The 25,529-nt window shown below is 40.8% G+C and overlaps 1 protein-coding gene across 9 annotated transcripts in view; it reads left to right on the forward strand.

The window, feature by feature from the left end:
- The window catches only part of ARID1B (AT-rich interaction domain 1B), a 336,190-nt gene extending 313,897 nt beyond the window's left edge, over positions 1-22,293 (forward strand). For all 9 annotated transcript variants that reach the window (XM_086461129.1, XM_086461132.1, XM_086461135.1 and 6 more), the window contains 7 exons: positions 6,131-6,269; positions 7,606-7,778; positions 9,437-9,587; positions 12,192-12,288; positions 15,514-16,303; positions 17,157-17,287; positions 19,304-22,293. In XM_086461129.1, coding sequence (XP_086317255.1) covers positions 6,131-6,269; positions 7,606-7,778; positions 9,437-9,587; positions 12,192-12,288; positions 15,514-16,303; positions 17,157-17,287; positions 19,304-21,016 — 3,194 coding nt within the window. In that variant the 3' untranslated portion in view covers positions 21,017-22,293. The remainder of the gene's footprint in view (positions 1-6,130; positions 6,270-7,605; positions 7,779-9,436; positions 9,588-12,191; positions 12,289-15,513; positions 16,304-17,156; positions 17,288-19,303) is intronic.
- Positions 22,294-25,529: the final 3,236 nt, after the last annotated feature.

The following is a 25,529-nucleotide window of genomic DNA, read 5'->3' on the forward strand; positions in this document are numbered from 1 at the left end:
GAGACCTTACCACTCTCTACAACTCCTTGAGAGGAGGTTGTAGTGAGGTGAGGGTCAGTCTCTTTTCCCAAGTAACAACAGATAGGACAAGAGGAAATGACCTCAAGTTGTGCCGGGGAGGTTTAGAATGGACATTAGGAAAAATGTCTTTACCGAAAGGGTTGTCAAACAATGGAACAGGCTGCCCAGGGAAGTGGTTGAGTCACCATCCCTGGAGGTATGTGGTAGATGTGGCACTTCAGGACATGGTTTAGTGGTGGACTTGGCAGTGCTGGGTTAATGGTTGGACCCGACAATCTTAAAAGTCTTTTCCAACCTAAACAATTCTATAAAACTTGCAGGGAGAGGTGGGTGCCTGAATGTGTTCTAGTGTGGCTTGCACTGCTCTGAGGCTGTGCAAGTTGAAGATGCACTTGTGGTAGGCTGAGGCCTTTGTATCACAGCTTAAATCTGTTTGGGTCAGGTAATACCATCAGCAGTGAAGACCAGCAGCAGGTGCCTAATGACAGGCTAGCTATTAGAGGACCCCTGCTGGCCTTATGTCCTGATTGTTGGGTCTGTGCCAAGGTCCATGTCAACTGTTGACTGCTCTTCTGCTGCGTAGAAAATCCCTTACAGAGAGGGAGGCATTGTAGCTATTCATAAGCATCCTTCTAGGACTCCAGTGCTTTCGAGAAGTGGGTGCAAAGACAAAGTCTATTCCTGTCATACATGTTTGATACATTTGACCAAAATACTCACAAGTTATGTGGCAGGTTCTAAACGGAAAAGAATTCTGGGGGCCATTATGCTAAGCGCTAATGGGTGCCAGAGAACAGATTTCAAAAGAACATCAGTGTGAAGGAGTTATTTTCCACTGCTGTACTCTGGGACTGTAAATTCTTAGCTGCAGTATGCAGTTGTGGATGCAGGACTCTCAACATTACGGGCTGAGTGTTTATACTGTACTGAAGGAACAGGATGGCCACAGTGGTACAGCCGGGGATGCTCCTGAGTAACACTCAGCAGCTGGCCCTCATGTCAACGGAGATTTCGTTGCAGCAAACCAGGAGAATTGTGCGCCTGTGTTGGAAAGAGGGAGAGAGAGAACGCCAAGAGTGTGTTCCCTGCGTTTCCTTGGCAGCAGAGAAACAAGACTTGGGGAGGGGGTGGCGGGGGGGGGGGGGGGGGGACACGACACGCACAGCACCACACGACACAGCCATTCAGTAAGTGCGTCTGTAACCAAACCCATCCGTCTCTGCTGGCGGGTGGCTGACTGAAGTGCTATTATTAGCAGGCAGGTGATGTCATGGAGCGTGTCATGAGGCCAGCCAGGGAATCCCCATGGAAGATGGATGGGCGAGGGGTCGGGAGGGGTGGATGGGGAGGGGCAGACAGAGGTGCCCTCTGTGCCTGCACCCGTGCCTGCCCAGGGGGCCCCTGCCACAGCCAGCGGCCCCCAACCCGGCCTAACTGGGGCACTGGGTTCGTGCTGTGTAAATTATCTTCCCAGCGTGGCGGCTGGCTGTTCGCTCTGAAGTATGTGAATGTACTTAACCTTCAGTAACCTTTCCATTGTTTACTTTAGAGTATACATTTGTAGCTTCTGGCAAAAGGTAGGGATATCCTAGAGAGCATGTCAGGCTTCATATTAATGGCGTTTCCAGAGGTTGCATTCTTCTTCTCTTTTTTTTTTTTTTTCCTGAAGGGAAAAAATGGCTGGCAAGAGAAAGATGATTTTTTTATTTTTTTAGCAGCATATTTCTGTTCTGGTAAATAAAGGGTCTTTCCTGAAAGCAGTACTTGCTTGCAGACTTTGCAAGGAAAAAGCCATGCTGGCGCTACTATTCCATGCTGGTGAGAATAATGCATGCTGTTGAGTAAACTATGGAAGAGTTTGTAGGACCTCACCTTCTCACTGACAAAAATGTTAATTTTATTTCATTTTGGATGGATTTTCTATTGTTAAAAGCATATTCTTACAAATCTGTTACGACACTTTGAAGACAAGTGTTGCTTAGATGTGGGTGTGAGATGAAGAATTCAGTACCTATGTACACAAGTTTTTTCCTGGACATCCCAAAGTCAGCTGCAGAATCACATAAGCTGAGGTTACCTATTCTGAAAGAACATTGTTGTTTGTTTTCCTTCTTAGTTCTGTTTAAGAAGGAAGCTTATGAAGCACTTCAAAAGATACGGATTCTATTTCAAGATGTCCACAATCAAAATTAAACATCTACCATAATAAAACCCCTGCAAGGATAGATGTAAAAATTTCAGAGAGCAGCTTAGCGAATGTAAAATGTAAGGTGAAACTTGAAAAAGGAATATGGTACTTTCTTACAGAAAAGAGGCTTGTTTTCATATTCTTTAACTAGAAGACATTGCTAATAGCAATGTGTGTAAAATGTATGTGTGAGGGAACGTAACTAGTTTGCATTTAACATGTGTGCATGCAGGCACGTGTGTGCACATACTATATCCGAAAATGGTTTGAAGTATATTGCTTTGACGCAAAGTCAAGTGCTTAAAGGTTAGGAAATGCCAAAAGTGAGATATAATCTTTGCAACCTTAATTATGTTTCCTTGTGCAATACATTCTTAATTATGCAGTCACATTGAAATTTTTTCCATGAAATGTCTGTGTTGTTCAGTGCAGGGAATAAATAGCGCTCAGTGAATGAGGAGCTATTCAGTGTTTTGTGTTATCCTCACTTTTCAGTACACAGCCCTTACTTGTGCCACAGTTTTCAACCAGACTCAAACAGAGAGTTATAAATTTACTTCTTGGTTTTTCTCATCCTCACTTGCAGGCTTTGTAATACTCATCTGAGAGGGAAAGCAGTACGATTCCCATTTACAGAAGAGGAACTGTGCTGCCAAAAAATTTACAACATGCGTATGCCCTAATTCTGGGTGCCAGTTTTCTAAGTTTTGCCATGTATAGCCCTTTGTATCATCTTATCTGTTACCCTACCTGTTTTGCACAGCTAGAAAACAGCATCTCTAAACAGACTCTTTGAGGAAAGGAACACACACCTAAGAACCTCTTGTGCAGAATTTAATTTCACTCATATGCCCAGTATTGGACTTTGCCCAGTATTGAACTCTTTTTCTCTTTATCCATGTGCTTATGGTTCTTTCCCTGTACTTTAACTCTCACTAGGTTCATTTTCTGGGCTTTATTGGTGTTCCCTGTGTTATAGTACCATACAACTAACTTCAGACTTCTCGGACTATAATCTGATCTCAGCAGCATCCGTATCTCCTTTCCCAGTTCCCGGTCCCTTTTGTCAGTCTCCTCCTTTTCTGTTCATGGTCAGAAACCCTATTGCCTTGCCTTTGCTTGGCAACCTCCAGTTGTAGCCATGAGAACTCGTGTGAGGTGGCTTGCTGGCTACAGGTTCTGGTGCTCAGCTCCACATTCAAGACTGAATTACAGTGAGAGTCCTGCTCGCACCCAGCCTGAAATAAGTACAAACAGGAACGTCAGAAAACCAAGCAGAGAATGTATAGCAAGCTAATAATCTCTACATATAAACAGGTATTTTTCACAATTTATTTAACCAAGTCAGAATAAACACTGGAACAGCAAGAGTTACTTTACCTGTCACAGGCACAGCCCCAACCTTACCACCAAGTCTCCTCTTCAAACAAAGAAGGGACCACTGGTGCTGTGTGTGAAAAAGGTGACCAAATACATACTTGGCTTGGAAGTATGTGTTTCTCTTTTGGGGACAACAGAAGAGGACCATATATTTTCAAAGACATATTCTTAAAAAAAAAGCTGGCCAGTTACAGCCAAAAAGTTCCAAAACAAAATTAGCTTGAGGGCAACATCCAACAGGATGACTTCCTGATGATTGACTGAAGCTCGGCAAAGCTACTGAAAATCACATCCTACAAGAAAAAGTTAAGTTGCTTAAAAAATTGTACCTGCTCTACCAACAGTAACCAGTAAGAGTACGTACTTATCTTATTCCTTACCAAGGAATGTGCTATTTACATGGATGCTATTACTAAAATATAGGTCAATTATTCAGTGGCCGGTGAGTATATGACATAGATCTAATTGTCTTTGCAGTTGCTTGTAGGTCATATCCACACTTGGGCTCTTCTTGGTAGCTGATGACCTAATCCAGAGATTGAAACACTTGCAGTCCCTATTCTGTAGAAGTGTCCCTGACCCAATGGAGATCAAGAGCAAAGTGTATTAACAAAGCAGTACCAGAAACTTTGCACTTCTCAAGATAGCGTTTGCTTTCCATTTTTTCAGCTTATAAGCTGTCATTTAGAAAGAGTTGGGGGAAAAATAACCAACCGTATAACCATCACGCAGCAGACAGAAATTTGACTTGCAGCTTCTCAGTTGGAGATCATCTTTTTCCTTCTAAACCTTCCCTTATCTAAGAAGATTATATAAAGCACACTGTTATTCATAATAAAGATTCTATATTCATGCAGCCCATAAATACTGAAAAAATATTTTACTTGTTTTCTTTAGGTTTGCTTTAGATATGAATTAAGTTCTTGCTCTGGTAGGATAAGGAAGAAAACTGCCGCTTAGTAGCCTGCCGTAAGAGAACTATGCAGGGTTAGGCAATATCGTATGTTACAGTAGCTATATGGGTACACTGAGGTGTTTGCTTACATGGTTCTAATATAACAAGATGGTATGTGACATTGTGTGGCTTAGCTCAGAAATGTTTCCAAGCTTTTTAGAAGTAATCTAGAATTGTATTTAAAGCTCAAGGGCAGGAGAATGATCCTGACTCACTCAGGGGTCATATATACAAAGGGCTAGTTTTATGCGAACATGATGATTTTTTTAATTAGCATATGGATTTGTTTTATTATAGCACTAAAGCCTTTAGTCAGCTGTAGCATTAGTTGTTGCAAATGTTGTTACTGTATTAATGCAATCAAAGAGCTTTTCTTAAACTTTCTTTGAACCTCATTTCTACGTGAGCATAATGCGAACGCGCCTCAGAAAGCTGAGGACAAGGAACAATGTGGTCTACACAACGTGGATTTTACGTATGCACTTGCTACTGAGACTGATTTCCAGATAGTGGAACATGTGTTACAGATATAAATGAAACACGTATAAAAAAAGGTGTTCTTCAGTTAAAAACAAGCTCTGCCTGTCAAGATGATGAGTGTTCTAGGATTCTGAGTCAATTATAAACTACTTTCTCTTTCACGTGTAGAAGGAAAGCCCATACTGCTTGTTCCAGTTTTCCGTCTAACAGTAATTTATAAAGTTTTGTTAATTGGTTGTTGAATGTAGATAGTCAGGCACTATAAAGTGCTTACATGACAGTTAGTAAGAAAGAAGGACCTCTCAAGACAAAGCCATGTCTTTCTGAGTCTGTCAGATTTGTGATTTTTTTCTGTTGGTAATTTTTTTTTCCTAATTGCATCTACAGATTTGAATCCTGCAAATTCTCCTCAGATAGAATTTATGAAGCAAGGACAGTCAGATCCAACAGTTAATTATTGTTACTGTTTTATTAGGAGTGTTAGCTATAGCCTCCTGCTCAAGTTCTGCTTTCAGTGATCACTTTCTTCTTATGCCAGATTGCCTTTTGCATTTCTTAAATACAATCTTTTGCCATGCTGTCTCAGAGAAGGCACAGGGTTGCAGTGTGCCACTAATCATTTGCCATATCTCACCATGGAAATGTCTGCCTTTTAGTGGTAAATGAAATTATGAATTTATATTAATATAGCAGTTTAAATTTGTGAGGAGAAGCTTCTGGCTGAAATTTGCCTTATAAGTGTATGTGTTGTGATAGTGATTATAGAAAGAAGTTGTGCCGAAGAACAACCTTCATTTACTCTGTGATAAACTGTGGATAATTAACTTTGTGTATCTGACCTCTGATTTAAATGGTCCTTCATCTAGATGATTTCTATTCATGTTGCTTCAGGCAGCAGATTAAATTCATGGTTCTAGGAAAGATGATGTCTATTACCGCACAGCATATCCTGATCTCAGAGGATTCTGGGGAAGTTATAAAGTACTGACATGCATGGTATAAGCAGGGTCATGGGGGAAAGAACCAGTTTGTCTCCTTGATGATTATTATTGCCACAGGAATTTGACTGCTTCCTTTTAATATTTCCTTTTTCTTTCATTTCCCAGCCAATTCTGGTTCCTTGCAAGGCCCACAGACTCCACAGTCTACTGGTAGTAATTCCATGACAGAAGTGCCAGGCGATTTGAAGCCCCCAACACCAGCATCAACACCTCATGGACAGATGACACCTATGCAGGGTGGCAGGTATGAAAAGGGGTTTGCTTCATTTTTTGTTGGGCTGTAGTTCTACAGCAGTTTAAGCCAGACTTTCCCAACTGCTTGGGCACTCATCTAATTCTGTGGTGAACCAGACAGAGCCTTAAAAGCAGCAGAAAATTACTTCTTTTTGGAGGGGAGAGAGGGAAAGGGAGGAAGGAGTAGGAGCTGCATTAGCTTTCTAAATACCAGAGGAGGATCAGGCAAGAACCAGTGCAAAGGGGAGCATGTGAGTATGTGAAGAGTGGGGAGGAAGGTGGAACCCAGTAGCACCAGCTTAGAACCACAACCTTCCTTTCCTTTTTTACCCTGTTCTCCTCTGGTATACGGGTCCAGACATTCATGCTCGGGAAGGAGGAATGTGTGGTTTTAAGGTGTTACTTAAATTCAGGTTATGAAAAGTGTATATAGTGACAGGGTTGAGATAGCAAAGGATTCAGCTGGGTGGACCAAGAGATCCCTTTCGATTCTGTGCTCTGTAAGGCACACAGACCGGCTTAATCTGAAGTGAAGCCTTCTCACCATTCATTAAGGATCCTTCGCCCACTGAAGTCCAGCAAAAGAAGTTCTTTTTGTCTTCAGCAGGAATGTAACTGAGCTCTGAACTATGTATGGAGTGACTCCAAACTTCACAGGTTCTTTTTTTCTCCATCTGTAGTACTGCAGTAAGGATAACAAGAACCTTTTTAAATCATTCAGATTGAGTTTTCTTTCACTATGTAAAAAATTTTCTTTTGCATTAGAATAAATCTGATGGTTATCAGGGAAACTCCATTTCCCAAGCCAAATTTTTAAGGGCTTTAGAATAAAGCTGGCTACAACCATAAAGGTTAGTGCCTCTTCATAACAGTAAATGGTATTCGGAAGGTAAATCAAGTGTTGCTGTTTAGTCTTCCCTCTGGTAGGAGAGCAATGGGATGCTTGGTAGATTAGAAAGGTAATAAATATGAAACTGATAAAAAGTCGTGCTGCTTTGACACAGCATATAATTAACCTGTGGATCTCACTTCTCTGGGGTAGTAAGGCAAACAGCTTAGTGAAATTTCAGAAGGGTTTCGACTTTTATATGAGTAATAGCAATGTGCACAGTTGAATTAGATTAAAAACCCTGCTCTTTAAGGTAAGTAGCCAGAGAAGCTTAGGGGAAAAAATAGGTAGGTTTTTGAATGATTGTCCATTGTGAAAGTTTTTTCATCTTCCTCAGATGTGTCCTGCACTGATCACTGCCACAGCATCACGGGCTAGGTGTGTTATAGTCCAGTTTGTTTTCACAGTTCTTATGAATACATGATGATGTTAATGCCTCCTTTTTCTCATCTGCTAGAAACAGCGCAGTTAGTGTGCATGATCCTTTTTCTGATGTAAGTGATTCAGCATTCCCAAAGCGAAACTCCATGACGCCAAATGCACCATACCAGCAGGGAATAAACATGCCAGATATGATGGGAAGGATGCCATATGAGCCGAATAAAGATCCTTTCGGTGGAATGAGAAAAGGTATTTTTTTGGTGGGAGCTTAAATGTTCTTCCTACTTCAATGTAATCAAGATGTTCTGGTCGTCAGAATGAGCTTTTTTACTTTGCTGATTTTGCCATTGGTGAAATGGTATCCTTGAAGCGAAAAGAAAGGTGCAGTGCAATTGGGTTTCATTCTGGTCTGGTCATACTCTCGCGCCTCAGAGTCACACTGTTCATTTTAGACTTAACGGAATCCTAAAAATGCTTGTAGGAATACATTTCAGGAGATGGCATAAATTCATAGGGTTAGATTTTGTGCAGCACCGTATGTTTCTTGAAGGTGGTCAGCTACTCTGCAAACCAGATGCTGGACTTCAGTGTTAGAATGTGAAGTGGTGAAGCAACATGCCTGGTTGTAGTAGGGCTGAACTGGGAATTCACTGTGCAGAACCAAGCAAGTCTCCTAATGCTCTCTGTCTCAGTTTATGTGTTTTTGAGAATAGGAAAGCTCTTTTTTTTTCTCCCTTCGACAACCCCTGACAAAAGGTGATAAACACACTCAAAGTTTGTTTATTTTTAGAAAGCAAAAATTAGAATTAATGTCAAACCTGACTCTTGTCCTTTTGGGCACTTAACCTACAGACCGTTTTGTGGATATTGTAAAATGTGCTTAAAATGAATCAATCTTCCGTGCCTTGTATATAGGAAAGTGGGAGGAAAGAGCACAGGCAGGGCTCACAGTGTCTGCAAAGAGAAGAGCAGATGGAGGAGATCAAATTAAGAAAGTGGAAACTGAAAGGGAGCAAAAGGGAGGAATGGGAAGAAGAGGTCCAGAAGTCAGGGGAAGAAAGATGTGGTGAAGTGAGAAGATGCTTTAAAAGAGATAGTTAAGCTGATGTGATTTTTTTTAAAACCTTCCCTTTAAATTCTTTTCTCTGGACTGTGGACAGTAGCATAGCACAGTTGGACGAAGGGAAAACCCTCTCTGCCTTAGATTCACTTTAGGTTTTATATCCGTGTGAGATTAAGTGGGTTTAATGCACTTTGTCGTACATGTCATGTTTGTCCTCTCAAAACAGAAATGTCTCTTTGCGGTATCTACTATGAGGGACTAAAGGATAGAGTCTCTTCCTCTGTTTGCTTGGGGATTTATATCCGATAGTAGTGGTCAACGTGTCTTTTCTTGGACCTGTAGAATATGCCCATCCTGCTTGAGAAGCTCCATTAGGATACAGTATCCTTTCCGTAAATAAATTGTGGTGTACATGTGTATATGAGGGCTTTATGGGAAGAAGAAGAGCCTGATTCTGGCAGCTTTGTAATCCACACTAGGAGATTTGCTTTCATCTGTTTTGCAAGGTTTATGTTGGCATTCATATTTAGCATTGTTTGGGTTGAAAAGAACAGGAGCAAGTTCATCGTCAGCTATGAAGACCACAGGGAAGAAGCTGCCTGATGAGCTCAGTTACATAGGATGAGATTACTTTCCACACCTGCAGCTCCTTAATGTTATAACCATCATCTTGGTAGTGGTGCTGCTTCATGTGTTTCCATCAGACCCTGGAGAGCTTGTCAGACACCGCCTAATTCTCCTTGGCAGTGTTAGGGATCTGAACGTTGTTTTAAAATACATCATTTAATAGAAAGATATTTTCAAACACCCAGAACAATATATTTAATTTCCCTTACTGTTGCAGTGCCTGGAAGCAATGAGCCTTTCATGACCCCTGGACAAATGCCTAACAGTGGAATACAAGATATGTATAACCAGAGTCCATCTGGAGCAATGTCCAACATGAGCATGAGCCAGCGGCAGCAGTTCTCTTATGGAAGTGGCTATGACAGGAGGTGAGTCAATCTTCAGGAAAAAGCACAGCCTCTTAGTAAAAATGATCCTCTCTCTCCCCTTCTCATTTTCCCATTGCACCATAGCAGCCTGCATTTCCTACAGCGTCTTACGATGTCACTGGGAGTCAAACCAGTGGTAATGACTGGGTTTAGCTGTTCACAGAAATTAGTAAGGAGACACTGTCACACCTTAGAAGTCACTCAGGCTGCATCAGATCAGCATGTGGGTGTGTTTGGCAGCTGCCTTCAGCTGGTGGCTGGGCTGGGCTGGGCTGTGATGGCATGAAGTAGCACTAGAGTTAGTCCTCTGGCCGCGTTTTCACCTAAACAGTTGTTGGTGGGCTTTTTATTGAAAGCAAAACGCACAGCCCGAAGTACGTCTGGTTTGTGGTCTGTTAGTGAATTGCCTTCGGAGAGTCGGAGTGTGTTGTCTGAGCTGTAGAGGCACCAGCCTTGTGGTTTGTCCATCAGGACCCTCATAAGTTTGTCTTTCGGTGAAGTACACTAAATAAATTTGGTTCTCTCTTGTTTATCCCGAGAAAGGCTTTGGGAAGAAAAAAAAATAAATCAGTAAAATCACTGATGTCTAAGTGCTGGTATAGCAAGCAGAATGGTTTGGGAATGTTTGGATTCTGTTAAGTATTGCAGTAGGCTTTGCTGCTCTGGCTGTATTCGTGCTTTTACTTCCATTAGGCTGTGTACTCCAGCTTCACTTTTTGTTTTCCGATGGTAGCCACAGTGGTGCAGTGTGGGTCTTTTAAGTGTAACAGCAGAGTAGTTTTCAGTCAATAATTTGAAGTAGTAGATGTGTAGTGTAACAGGAGTATAATCGTGTTGTTCAGCAGGTCACGTTGCTGGGGAGTTGGTGAGAGTAAGGGTTCCAGTGGAAGGTGATAGGTCAAGAGAATGTTTTCTTTAAAGGGTGTGTCGTGTTTTATTTTGTTGGCAATTTTGGAGAATAAGTGCTTTTTACAGAATGAGGTTTCCTTTGTCATTTTTTAGGTCGGATCATGGGCTGGGTCCTGAAGGCAGTATGGGACCACCTGGTCAAAGCAACATGGTGCCTTCAAACAGTGACCCAAGCATGTACTCTCCTAATCGTTACCCTGGCCAGCAAAGGTGAACACTGATTTCTCTGTTTGTAATATCTGCAATAACCACCTAACGAGTGCTAGCAGCCTCTGTGAGAGCACGTAGACAGAATATGTGGCCTCGTGGTGTGTTCTGTTTTGTCTGTTCTTATTTAGGCTTTTAACATTGATTCAGTTTCCGGGGGGGGGCGGAGGCTTGGGTGAGTCAGTTGACTTTTTGTAGCCGTAGAATCAGAGATGCTAGAAAAGGAGTATACATCCTACCTTGTGTGTCTACCTGCCAGCACTGAACTAGAACACGTTTTATAGGCCTATGTGCTCCAGAGCAGCATTAAATAACACCAGTGCTGAAGCTTCCACAACTTCACCTGGCTTGTGGTTATCCCGTGGCTAACAAATTGAACATTTAGAAGGTGTTCCCTTATGTATAACACACGTGTACTTTGGCTCAGTTTTATCCTATTGCATGGACCATCTTGGACAACTGTAGATAATTCTTTTAACTGGCATTAGGTAATTCCTCTCCATCCACGTCGTGATTTTAGGAGATACTGAATAGCTATTGCTTTCACTCTGGTCAGCTCTCAAAAAACGTGAGTTTTCTCTGCTTTTGGAAAAACTTGGTCCCATTAATTCTTTTAAAATGTAAGACTCCCCAATCCTTTGTTTCTCTGACTCTCCCTGATGTATTACTTGCATAATTATACTCGAATTGTAGTTCTGTTCTCACTGGTAGTGTACAGAGAGGAATTACTGACATACTGGTCTGCAATAGTGTCATTTATCAATCTTAATACTTTCCAAGTACTTCATTTCAGCAACCTAAATTTCATTCAGATGTGCTAAAAATATTGCAGTTGCACAGTAGTGCTCCTCAGAGGTCTTAAAGGCCACAGGTAAGTTTCTAAGTGCAACGCAACTCTGCCTCTTACATGTATGCTTCATTGTGTGGCTTTAATTAAAAATTACATGAACATTAGCAAAATTATGAGTGCTGGTTTTACTCAATAGTAATGTATTTAGATGTTACATATTGTAATGAAATTTGCACTCAGTTTCTGTCACTATCATCAGACTAAAATCATGATTTCACTTTAAATCAGCAGCTAACTATTGATTATATTCTTAAATAATCCAGAAGGTAGCTTGCTTGGAGACTTGTTAAAGCACAAGAGTTTTGATTTCCAACCTTTGAGCTGTGCATCAGATGCTCTTCCACCTAAGATGGATTCCCAGCGGCTGCAGCTGCCTTTCTTACCTCTTTGCTGTACCTCTAAATCTCTGCTGCATCTTCACTGCTCCTCCTTTCTTCTCTCTGCTTTATCTCCTTCCTTCCACTGCCAGCTCCAGCAGAGCTCACTGTATCAGGTGCAGGACCATACCACACTGTACCTTCATCTTGTTTCCAAATGGCAAATATCTTCAAGGTGCAAGATCATCAGAGTACTTTGCTTTTCCTGGTGCCTTGGAAGTTCGAGCAGCTCTAAGTTTTGATTTGAATGCTTTGTTTTAGGCATGAACCATATGGGCAGCAGTATCCAGGACAAGGACCTCCCTCAGGACAGCCACCATATGGAGGACATCAGCCTGGAATGTATCCACAGCAGCAGGTAGGAGAAGGGAAAAGAGATATATTCATAACGTTTGTTTAATCAATGTCACCCCAAATTTCTGTATACATTCAAAAGTTTGTTTATACAGTGTATGTGTTTTGGCACAGAGGAGCTCTGTAGTTCTGGTCAAAATCACAGCCCATATGGATAAGCAGTGTATGTGCAGCTATAGGAAAATGTGTTCATTACACTGGAAGAATGTAAATTTTAACAGATGTTCTGTGGCTTTGGATGTGTATCAAGTGATTGTCCCAAGTTAATAACCAGCAGACTGGGAAAGTATAATTCATAGGCTAGTAAAGTGATGCTGCCTCAGTTCCAGAAACCAATAGGAAAGCTGCTTGGCTGGCAGGTCAAAGGGCCTTGACTTAATGTCACGCAGCCAAATGAACCCAACAGAAAACTGGAACAAAGTAAAACATGCAGCGCTCTTAATTATTTAGAATGCTGTGGTGGGTCATGTGAGATACCTATCTTTAATATAGATTAGATGGCATATTCCCCATGTGTTATCTCTAGTAATAGTATGGTACAAATAGATGAGAAAGTTATTACTGTTAAAAATAGTTTAAACATTTGTACATTCCAGTCTCCCTAACTGTGAAATAACTTTGAAAATACAAATTATATTAATTAATGGGGGTTTTTTGTTAGTTGTATCATTAATATGGTATTATAAGTCAATAGCAAAACTCCAATGACTTCAACAGGATCAGAGTTTCATTCTGCATGTTATTAATTCATTTCTAGTCATACAACAATTGAAGTTAGCTTCCAAAATAGAAAGCATTTCCTTATAGTATACAAATTAAAATGTATGCTAGTTTTCAGCCAGTTTCAGCTAGTCCTTTTCAGTTTGGGATAGAGTTTTACTAGGAAATTTGAGGAGGGGGGACGACGACACATGACCTAGAAGAGGAGATCTGAGGTTGCACTGTACTGGAAATTTATATAAATTTCAGTTTCAGAATTTCTTGGTTATCTCTTTGGTTCATAACATCTCTAAAATAGCATAATCAAAAAACTGTTTTGTTGTTCTTTATGATGAGCATATGCTAGCAGTCGAGGTGATTTAGTGGGGAAATTGCAAAGATATATGACAGAACAGTTTGTGATATTCCATGCTAACATATGCAGGGAATATATTAACTACATGTTCATTTAAGCAAGGAGACAGCTAGAATTTGCAAAAATGTGTGTGGCCCTGTCCTTAGTGCTGTTTACGTGCTTTGTACAATGACTCTTGAATGCAAAATGAATTAATGCAAAAAGAGCAGTTAAGAATGAAGGGCAAGAAAGAGGCCTCAGCCTCTCTCTCCCACTCTCAGAGGATTCCACTTCTTCATTTAGCTAGAGATGAGGTTACCACTACCTTATTTTCCATTTCCTAAATCACGCTCTGTAGTGGCACAGGAGAATGTGAAAAATGGCCCTTTCAAAGGTGTATCTCCAACCTGAAGGCTAGGGAATGACCTGGGAAGGAGGTGCTTGGAGCATCAACTCCTGGGGCTAATGAAGCACTTGGAGCCTGTTTTTTCAATTCCTGTACAAGTGCTCCTACGCCAAGAGCTGTTATCCATCAGGTGACCTGTGTTGATGACTTTTTGTCTTCTGTGAGGTCTCAGAATTCCACATCCCCCATGGAGAGACACACACGCATTGTGCAGCCACAGTCTCCTGCCAAACCACAGGAAGGGGAGTTCAGGTGCATCACTGTCCTCAGCATTGGGTACCACTACATATACAAGAGTGCTGAACTGCTTTTAAAAAGGCACGTGCTTCATTCCCAAGTGTCTGCTTTAACCGCTCTGAGTCACTGGGGCAAAACAAACACCACCATTTTAGGTGTGGCAGCGGCCGAGTCCATTCTTAATGTATAAATTGGCCCCAAGGATCAACAAGTATTTAATGTAAGGCTGAAAATAGATATTCTTAGATAGCCAGACAGCTCTATCACAAGTTTTAAAAGAAAATACTTTCATGCAATACAGTAGTTGTGGTTTTATGTGTACCAAAGTTAGAAGATGAGTTTATGAATCCCAGAGGCTGTTTTAACTGACCTGTATTGAATACATATAGAATTTTATCTGATCTTAACTCTAGTACATTAATATACATTGTGCAATGTGACTGAGCTACAGTTTCCGGGGGAGCTGTAACTATGAATTTGCCATAGATCATATATTCAAAAATCATCCATTTAATTCGCATGTTTTGCTTCAGAGCACTTACTGTGGTTTGAACTGTGGAAAAAACTCCCATAGGAACTAAGGCCTGCTGCAGACCTTACCACCTTCCCCTCAAACTGCAACATCTCTTTTTTTGTTCTGCCATCTTAAACATAAGTACATACAAGCTTGTATGATTTAAAAACAACTCAGCTCCCCCCAAGGTAAAATAGCTTACCTCACACAGCATTCCCCACTTGAGAGGGTGAGAAACAAAGAGGGATTAAACTATAGGTGGCATCTGTTAGTTACATTGCTTAATTCATTACTGATCAGCAGGTTAAGAACCTGCATAAACTGGAACAGAACATTTGGATATGACCATTTGCTGCAATAATCTCAGTAAATTAAATGCGATTAGGATGATTTGGGAAGAGGGATGGTTGCCCAAACCAGACCATGTTCCTGGGAATTACACAGAGTAGCAAATGCAGCAGAATGTTTTCTCCTACTAACAAATTTACTGTGTGTAGCCTGTGCCCTATCGTAAGATCCAGCGTTTCAGACATGCATGCTTGCAGCATATCTTGTTATTTTAAGAGTTTATTCAATGCTTCTCTCTTGAAAAGATTCACTGTGTGGTTTTGAATTTTTTTTAAACTTTTCTTCTTAGTAGACTAAACATTAAAAAGAAGTGAAAATATTTTAGTTGGTGAGGACTGTTGCCTTTTCATGCATGTCTGAAATGACCAGTGAAGTTTAATCTAACAGATAGGAAAGGAAAGGGAAAGGGAGAAAAGGAGAGCAAGCATAAAGAAAATTCAGCCCAAGGATAGGTTTCCTTTAGTATGAAGTTATAAGCGCAGCAAAACAGAGGCTTAAAAAGAAGTCACTGAATCAAGCCTAACCATAGCACTGCATGTCTGACTCTGGAATCAACACAGTCCCTCTAAGAACTAAGTGCCTTCAGCTTTTTAAATGAGCTTTCAGCCAATGTGTTTGCATTGTCTATGGAGTAGAAGTGACACATCTTCTTTCCAAAATTATTTTTCAGAACTATAAGCGACACATGGATGGCATGTATGGGCCTCCAGCCAAACGCCACGAAGGGGATATGTATAACATGCAGTATGGGAACCAGCAACAGGAAATGTATAACCAGTACAGCAACGCTTACACGGGGCCTGACAGGAGGCCGATGCAGGGACAGTATCCGTATCCATATAACAGGGAGAGGATGCAGGGCCCAGGACAAATGCAGCAGCACGGAATACCTCCCCAGATGATTGGTGGCCCCATGCAGTCATCATCCTCTAGCGAAGGTCCTCAGCAGAACATGTGGCCAACACGAAATGATATGCCTTACCCTTACCAGAATAGGCAAGGTCCAGGAGGCCCCGCACAGGCCCCACCGTATCCAGGGATGAATCGCACTGATGATATGATGGTACCTGACCAGAGGATAAACCACGAGAGTCAGTGGCCTTCTCATGTCAACCAACGTCAGCCTTCTTATATGTCATCCTCAGCCTCCATGCAGCCTATCACTAGACCTCCTCAGTCATCCTACCAGACACCACCCTCTATGCCAAACCACATCTCTAGAGCTCCAAGTCCAGCATCCTTCCAGCGATCTTTGGAAAACCGTATGTCTCCAAGCAAGTCTCCTTTCCTACCCTCCATGAAGATGCAAAAGGTTATACCCACAGTTCCAGTGTCACAGGTCACAGGACCTCCACCCCAGCCACCACCAATTAGGCGAGAAATTACCTTCCCTCCAGGCTCTGTAGAAGCATCCCAACCAGTCTTAAAACCAAGACGAAAGATTACCTCAAAAGATATTGGTAAGCATCAAAACAAAAGCCAAATACTGAAACAGGTTGGGAGAAAGGGATTTTGATTTTCTGTTACATTTTAAGACTGTTTTGAAAAATAGTTAACTCAGGTAACTATAATGTGATTGTCTTCAATAAAAACGTCGTAACATATGCAGCAGCGAGGATGAAAGGTAAAACTCATCCCAGACAATCTGACATGAAATGAAAGCAGTATTTTATATGGAGACATGAGGTCTCCAGAAACGAATTAAAAAAGAAGCTTGCCTCAGATTTCCAAGTGATGTGTGTTGAAAGGTCCTTCAGAATGTCTTGTTAAATCACCAGTACAGCGTTTAGCTGAGCAAAGCTTTCTGTATTCTTGTTCCATGGAAGCTCATGCTGTTCTGCTGTGTAGTTATAGTCTCTGCCTCCCTTGAATGGCCCATTTATTCATTCTGTATTATTTGTCATGTTTGTTTCTCCCCCTGTTCTTTCCCAAATATCTTATCTTGAATTCCTGTTACATTTCGTACATTGAAGTTCTTGCACTTCAAGTTCGCACACTCCTGACAGAGTTTTCTACCTTTATTTACCAATTATTTGGTTTAGTCAACTTCTGTAAGTTTGTACGAGTGTTTTGGCTTCAGCAAAGTCAGGAAGAATGGCCGTTAAGATATTCTCCAGTATTAAGGCTGAGCAGCAGTTACAGAAAAATTGAACAGGACTAAGTGGTGAAAGCAGGATCTTAGCCAGTGTTTCAGTAACTGTTTCATTTAAATTCTGCATCCTCAGAATGTCACAGTTTAAATATTTCAGAACTCATTAACAGTCTCCGAGGACACACTAATACTGTTTTACTTTTCCTCTTTTCTTTCTCCAGTAACTCCTGAGGCCTGGAGAGTGATGATGTCTCTTAAATCTGGTCTTTTGGCTGAAAGTACCTGGGCGCTAGACACTATTAATATTCTTCTGTATGATGACAGCACTGTTGCTACTTTCAACCTCTCTCAGGTAGGTGGGAAAGCAGTATACTTCTCAACTTTCCAAGGAAAGAAAACTGAAATAAGATAACCTACAAAAATGCTGAAGTCCTTTAAAATTTATAATTAACATAAATTTGAATATTGGGTAACTACCCTTTTTTATTATTGGTAACAGAGAGCAACAAGAGAGAGCTTTAGGTCAAATAGGGGAAATAAAAAGCCTGAAAGAAGGGTATCTCTTGTAGAAAGGAGCACATAGGAATACAAGAATTTTAGCACTGACAGAAGACTAATGCATAAATGCGCACTTGTGGTAGTCCAAGGACAATCCCAGAAAACAGCAATGTGTTAGTAATCTTGCTTAACTTGAGTTTCCATAAAAGGCTTTGCAAAACTGTATTAAATTAATTTGAGGCTGTCTTTTGGTGACTACTTGTCTTATTCAGTAGTTCCATACTAGGCTGTGGGATTTTTGTAATTGCTTATTTTCTGTTTGATTTCTTCTTCCAGTAAATTAAGTTTGCACAGAAATATCAGATTGACAATTTAAAGGCTGAAATCCACTGTCTGTCCACAGGATGCAAGTAACACAGGACTTACCAGTGTGTACTTTTGCCTCCCTACCTCCCGGCGTTTTTCAGCCCTGCTGCTAACCCTTGGCCTGTTAGGTGGTAGTAATAGATGGAGTGCTGATAATGCACATCATCTAAAATTTGTACAAATTAAATATTCAGTTTCTCTGCTTCATTCATTCCTTGGCTACTAATAGTGTAACTCATCATTTTTAAAATATAATGACCTTTTTTTTAAAATACAGACACAAATGGTACATTTCATCCCACCTAACTTTAGAACTAAGGATATCGATAGCATGATTCATCTCATCCTGAAGTAGAGATCTGAAATAGGTCAGATGAATCATACTCTAGAAATGGCCTGTGAAAGACCATGGGCTATAAAAGGAATCTAGACAATTGGGTTAGGTGTGTAACTGTTGTGGGTGTTTGAAGTTAAGTGAGGTGAATCTTCTCTGAATTCTGTTAGAAACTGCATTAATGCGCCCTGTGCAAGTTGCACAGAATACCAGGCATATTTTAAATATATATTTGTTTTTACTTTTGCCTTGGACTCTATTTCCAATGGCAGTCCAGGACTCCGTATGATGACTGATAATTCCTGCAGTTCATAAGCATCAATTTGTTCTTAGTTCTTCAAGGGTTTGTCAATCGTAACTGAATACAGAATGGACAAAGGATGTATTTTGCTGAAAATCTATTAGCCCACAAACAAAAAAAAACCCCACCACATTTAAAAGCCAGGCAATCAGGCTAAATACATCATAACAGCAAAGAATTTGTAATAATAACTGAGGATAAGTTAATACCAAGTTCAACTGCCTTTCCATAAGAAAATGATTACAAGTTAATTGAGAGGATTAAACCTAAATGAAAACTGTTTCTGAAAGGTGACTTACAGCACCAGGCTCCGATAACAGTTTTTAAATATTGCCAGGCAAAAATGGAACTACTCCAGTAGAGATGGGGTATTAATCTAGGATGTCAGTACCTGGACCCTGAACTGCAGATTCCTACAGGACAGTTGGTTTTAGAGACCGAGAGACAAAGGAGGAGAGGAAGAATTGTAAACTTCAGGCATCTAATAAAAGTACAAATCGTAAAAACTAAGTGAGGTAGAAACTTCAGAACTCTGTACAGAAATTGAAGAATACTAGGCACTTCCAAGGGGACAGAACATCTAGGCTAGATGTCTCCTGTAGCTTAAAGGAGATAGATGGATGACGTTCTGTACTTCTTGTAGCTGTTAACAGTTTAAGCGAATGGAGCTGCGATAGTTTGACATTACATACCGTTTGGGCAGACGCTAGAAGAATTTCCTTTGATTAACTTCTGCCATGCAGGACCTAGCCGCACGTCCACAGCAGGACGAGGGAAGTACTCACAGATGTGTGCATCGGTGTTCCTAATAAAATTCCATGCGGACAAAAATATTTATCTGATTTTTATGTTCTTTCTTCTCCCCTCAGTTGTCTGGATTTCTTGAGCTTTTAGTAGAATATTTTAGAAAATGCCTGATTGACATTTTTGGAATCCTTATGGAATACGAAGTGGGAGATCCAGGCCACAAAGCACTTGATCACAAAGCAGCCAAGAAAGATGATAGCCAGTCCTTGGCAGAGGATGCCGGAAAAGAGGAGAACGACGAATGTATTGACTATTTTGATGAAGATGAGGAGGAGGGGGAGGATGAAAAGGTAGAAGGAGAAGAAAAGAGCATTGTTTTTTCCACTCCTGGTGCCATTGCTGATCCAAGTGAGAGGCCAAAACAAGCCAGTAAATTTGACAAGCTGCCAATAAAGATTGTAAAGAAAAATAATCTATTTGTTGTTGACCGGTCTGACAAACTCGGACGCGTTCAGGAATTTGATAGTGGACTTCTCCACTGGCAGCTTGGTGGTGGTGACACAACGGAGCATATTCAGACTCACTTTGAAAGCAAGATGGAGATTCCCCCACGCAGGAAAGCCCCTCCTCCCTTGAACTCTCCAAGCAAAAAGAAGGACCTCGAGGGGAAAGGTGAATCTGAGGAACAACAAGAAAAAAGTATAACAGCAACCATTGATGATGTCCTCTCAGCTCGGCCAGGAGCATTGCCTGAAGACTCAAACTCTGGTTCCCAAACAGAGAGCAGTAAATTTCCCTTTGGGATCCATCAAGCCAAAAGCCACCGGAATATTAAATTGCTAGAGGATGAGCCAAGGAGCCGGGATGAGACTCCTCTATGCACCATAACTCACTGGCAAGACTCCTTGGCCAAACGCTGCATCTGTGTGTCAAATATCGTCCGTAGCTTGTCTTTTGTGCCTGGCAATGACACCGAAATGTCCAAACATCCAGGCTTGGTGCTGATCCTGGGAAAGTTGATCCTTCTTCACCATGAGCATCCAGAAAGAAAGCGGGCGCCGCAGACTTATGAGAAAGAGGAAGAGGAGGACAAAGGGGTGGCCTGCAGCAAGGATGAGTGGTGGTGGGACTGCCTCGAGGTCTTGAGGGATAATACATTGGTCACATTAGCCAACATTTCTGGGCAGCTAGACTTGTCTGCTTACACGGAAAGCATCTGTTTGCCAATTTTGGATGGCTTGCTGCACTGGATGGTGTGCCCGTCGGCGGAGGCACAGGATCCTTTTCCAACCGTGGGGCCCAACTCAGTTCTTTCGCCTCAGAGACTTGTGCTGGAGACCCTGTGTAAGCTCAGTATCCAGGACAATAATGTGGACCTTATCTTGGCCACCCCCCCATTCAGTCGTCAGGAGAAACTCTACGCTACTTTAGTTAGGTACGTTGGAGACCGCAAAAACCCGGTCTGCCGAGAAATGTCCATGGCGCTCTTATCGAACCTTGCCCAGGGGGACACATTAGCAGCGAGGGCAATAGCTGTGCAGAAGGGAAGCATCGGAAACTTGATAAGCTTCCTGGAGGATGGGGTCACTATGGCCCAGTACCAGCAGAGCCAGCATAACCTCATGCACATGCAGCCTCCACCTCTGGAGCCACCTAGCGTAGACATGATGTGCAGGGCAGCCAAGGCCTTGCTGGCCATGGCTAGAGTGGATGAGAACCGCTCAGAGTTCCTTTTGCACGAGGGTCGTTTGCTGGATATCTCAATATCTGCTGTCCTGAACTCTCTGGTTGCATCTGTCATCTGTGATGTACTTTTTCAGATCGGGCAGTTATGACATAAGTGAGAAGCCAAGCATGTGTGAGTGGAGATTAGAGGGTCACATATAACTGGCTGTTTTCTGTTCTTGTTTATCCAACGTAGGAAGAAGGAAAAAAAAGAATCTTTGCTCCTCTGCCCCATTCACTATTTACCAATTGGGAATTAAAGAAATTATTAATTTGAACAGTTATGAAATTAATATTTGCTGTCTATGTGTATAAGTACATCTTTTTATTTTATTTTTTTTAACCAAAGTTGCTGTCTAGTACATTCAAAGGTCACACTTTTTTTTTTTTTTTCCATAGATTATCCTTTTCAATGTTCTTTTCCATGTTTGTATTGCATATTTTTTGGGAAGCGAACTAGTGACTTTTTAAAAAAAATGTTATGGCAAACCATTGTACGATGGAAAAAAATCTCACCACTTTGAAGCAAAAAGGTGAAAAATAACCAACATACCAAGTTCCTGTGTGTTTTATTTTTTCAAATAAGGAAAAAATAAAAAAAAAAAAAAAACTTGTATACCATCACCCAAAGCTCTGTGCAATAGAAGATTCTAGTGATGTAGGTGTAGGGGATCAAGGAGGGTGTCAGTCAGTAGTCAAAATACAAAGCGATACTGGTTTCTCCTCAGGAGAAGTGGTTTCATTAGGCTAGGAGCAAAACAAAACAAAAAAAGTCAAGTTAAAAGATTTTTAAACAAAACCTGATGATAAACATCAATTGCTTCCTCACCAGAACTGTCTTGTCTACATCTGTTTTTTTTTTGACCTTCCACAATGACAGTTCTTCACAATTCCTTTAATCATTTTTTAAAATATTTTTTTATTGCCTAAGGGCCGTGATGTATATAGAAGTTGTACATTAAACATACCCTCATTTTTTTTTTTTTAGTACAAAGTTTTTAGTTTCTTTTTCATGATGTGGTATCTACAAAGTGATAGTAGAATTTTTTCTTTCATTTGGGCCATATCTCCAAAAAATAAGAAAAAAAAAAGAAAAAAGAAAAAACCCAACACAGAAAACCAACAACTGAGGGTAATGTACAAGTTTCTGTATGTATAAAGTCATGCTCTATTTCGGGAGAGCAGCCGATCACAATTTGCTTTATAAGTCAAGGTGTGGAAATGGTTACGTATGGATTGATTTAAGAAAATGGTTACCAGTCTACAGACAAAAAAATATATACAGGAAAAAAAAAAAAAAGGAAGAAACACAACTTCAAAGATTTTTCAGTGACAAGAATCTGCATTTGTATTTCAAGATAATGTAGTTAAAAAAGAAAAAACTTGATGTAAATTCCTCCTTTTCCTCTGGCTTAATGAATTTCATTTATTCAGTATAAAATCTTTATATGTTCCACATGTTAAGAATAAATGTACATTAAATCTTGTTAAGCACTGTGATGGGTGTTCTTGAATAATGTTCTAGTTGCAGTGTGGGATATCAGAAAGCAAACTAATTGCAAGAAAGAGCAATAATGATTATTCTCTTTCCCCTACTTTATTATTATGACCTTCAAAAATACTACGCTATTGTATTGCAGCAACTTGCTCTCCTTTTAGAAGAGCCTTCTCACATCACAGAGAAGTGTTTTTAATTATTATTTGTAAAACCGTGGAGCCTCAAAGGGGAAGACATGGCTGGCAAATGATGGTTCTGACTATGCAGGTATCCAGTCTCTGTGCTGTGTTTGGGGGACTGAAGATGGATCTTAGAAAAAAAGGGACAAAAGATTTTGTTAAAGCAATAACCAACTTGAAGAAACTGATCTGTATTCACTACCTGTAACTCTCTCTGTTGGTTAAAGGTGCAAATACCCCAGCAATGTGGGTATTTAGAATAAACACCCCCCCACTTCTCGATACTGTATGTGTCATTGCATACTTACATGGCCTCTCATCCTGGGAGTCCCCTGTTAAAGTGGATCAGGCTTTAATAGAGCACATCCATCATTATAATTGGTGGGAGATGGCCATTTCAGTTTCAGGAATTACCCTGTTTCAGATACATCCACTCTCACCTGGCGATATCTTGTTGCTGAATATTGTTCAAGCACTAATTTTTGCTATTTCATCTTGGACCATTGACTTTGTTAGTGTGATCATAAAAAGCTAATAATAATCAATTTCCCTGGAATTGCCATATAATTACACTGTTAGTGGCTATCTTCCTCCCCTCTCCAATAACAATGTGGAGGTACTTGAAAATTACAGCCCCCTTTGGCATACTGCCCATCTTGCTCATATAGATCGCTATAACATTAATATATGTAAGAGAATTTCAGAGACGGGTAAAGTACATACACTTATAAGCCAAGTTTGAAACGTGACTCCCTAGTGTCCTGAAAAGTAATTTCTCCTCCTAGCTTTCCTTATTCAGTAATCTCTCCACTCCCACATCACCTGCTGCAGTGATCTTTCTCTTGCATATTGCTGCGTTCAGAAATACATGGTGAATTATAACCCACTTGTAACTCTTCATCACAGGAGGCAGCATGTTTCAGGGAGGATTTTTATGGCTTAATACCTGGCAGTGTGGAAGTAGTATCCCCTGCTAAACTTGTTTCTTCCTAACATTTTACTGCTCGGTTATTACTCGGTGGATACAAGCACGCTGTTAAATAAACCCTTTGCAGAGCGATACTCACCCCTTGGTTGCCAAGGACAAGAACGGACATCTATTCCCTTTCTCTTCAGCATTCAGACCCAGAGTCCTCTGGGGGAAACGACACCTCTGGCAAAATGCTCTGAGCTGTCAGAGGCAGCACTTTAATGTTATTCAGGGCTGCTCCAAGCCTGGTTAAACAATGTGGTAGGGGGGCAAAAAACCCCACCCAGCTAGCCAGTCAGACACGTAACGTCTGTATGTATGTAACGTTGCTGCCACTTTCCCAGTTGGGCCAGGACCTAGCTGGGGAACTGGAAGAGTGGAAGGACAAGGTGAATAATACAGATTGTGCCTGAACATGATTTTATGCCGTTACAGTAGGGGTAAGCAATCTAAATTGCTGGTTAGTATTACAGCACCTTTATCAGAAGAAAGGTGAAGTATAAGAACTCCAACTCCCTGTTGTCTAAGAGTGATTTCACCTCTCCCTCAATGTTGTCTTAAGCCTTTGGAGAAGACCTGCTCATGAGACTTGTGAAATTAGCATGTTCTGAGTGAATCCTGTTCAAGCTTGAGCTCCTGTTGGTATTGTTCCTACAAGAGGTATTTTGGTTTTCAGTTTAAAAAAAAAAATTCTACATGTATGTGCTGATCTGATCACAGATGCTCTGTAGTGAAGCTCAGACTAGTACCATCAGGAAGGTGCAATATGTGAAATTCTAAAACTGCGATGAGTTCTTTATGAGAAAGCAGACAATTAGTATTTTAGGCAATAATCAAACATAAATATTTGACCAATATATCAATAACCTACCTGTTTCTTTGGCTGGCCCAAGCAACTAATTGCCTGTAGATTGAAAGAGCAGCAATGAGATATATGGAGACTCTTAATCTTACTGACCTTTAGAATCACTTCAGGAATTAGAAGATGCTTGTCTCCTTTGGCAGGAAAAAACGGCTTTGTTTCTTGTTAACATAATTTATTCCAAAAATTCCTTTTAAATTTACTTTAAATTTTAGATTAATTTATTTTTAAATTTAATTTCTTTTTAAAAAAATCCTGCTCAGAAACACCACATTTTCAGCTACCCGAAAGGACGGATGCAGGACAAAAATTCATCCACGTGCTTAAAAGCCTCTACGCTTTCTCTTCCATCTTCTTTTGCTACTTTACACCACAACTGGTGAACTGTGTGCCATACATCACTACTGTGAGACCATTATCTTTTTGGCCTGGATACATCCAAAAGAAAGATTTACTTACTTAGAGAACTATTGTAGCAGAAGCATATGCTTGTCTTCCACATTGATTCCTATACAATCCTTTTACAGTGCAATGCAGGGTACACCTCTTATTTTACAAATAATATGATAACACTGGGTAGTAATAAAGGATCAAATGTAGCTGTCGTTTATGACAAAAACCACTTCCATCCAAAAAAGATCCAGCCGTCACGGGGGGTAGGTTCGTTTCAACCAATGTTGTAACCTGTGTCATTGTGCTTCGCTCTCATTCCGAAGCCGCTGTTCAATGTTATTTAGTAGCAAGAAAGAAAGAACTGCTATCTCCTCTGTTGCCCCTGTACAAGAGGAAGAGTTGTAAGCGCCCACGGTGCAGGTGCCCAGTCTAACTTGAAACTGAACTGGAACACGGGAACCGAACTGAGGTGGCACCCAGCAAATTCACCCTTTCAAGAAGCTGTGTGTAGGTTCCTTACTCTGCAAGTAGTAGTGCTGGTGTGCCTTATAAACAATACACGCCTATTACCCAAACATTAATAACACCATCACTGTCACGGAAGTCAGGGTTTTTTCTGTGCTTTGAACAGGAGCACAGTCTCAAATTTTGAGGCAAGTGTTGTCTGGCGAGGGATGACGACTTCTATTTTTATCACCAATAATGTGGTAATAATCAAATA

The sequence above is a fragment of the Leptosomus discolor genome, chromosome 2 (assembly GCF_034619465.1).
Source record: "Leptosomus discolor isolate bLepDis1 chromosome 2, bLepDis1.hap2, whole genome shotgun sequence".
Taxonomy (NCBI): Eukaryota; Metazoa; Chordata; class Aves; order Leptosomiformes; family Leptosomidae; genus Leptosomus; species Leptosomus discolor.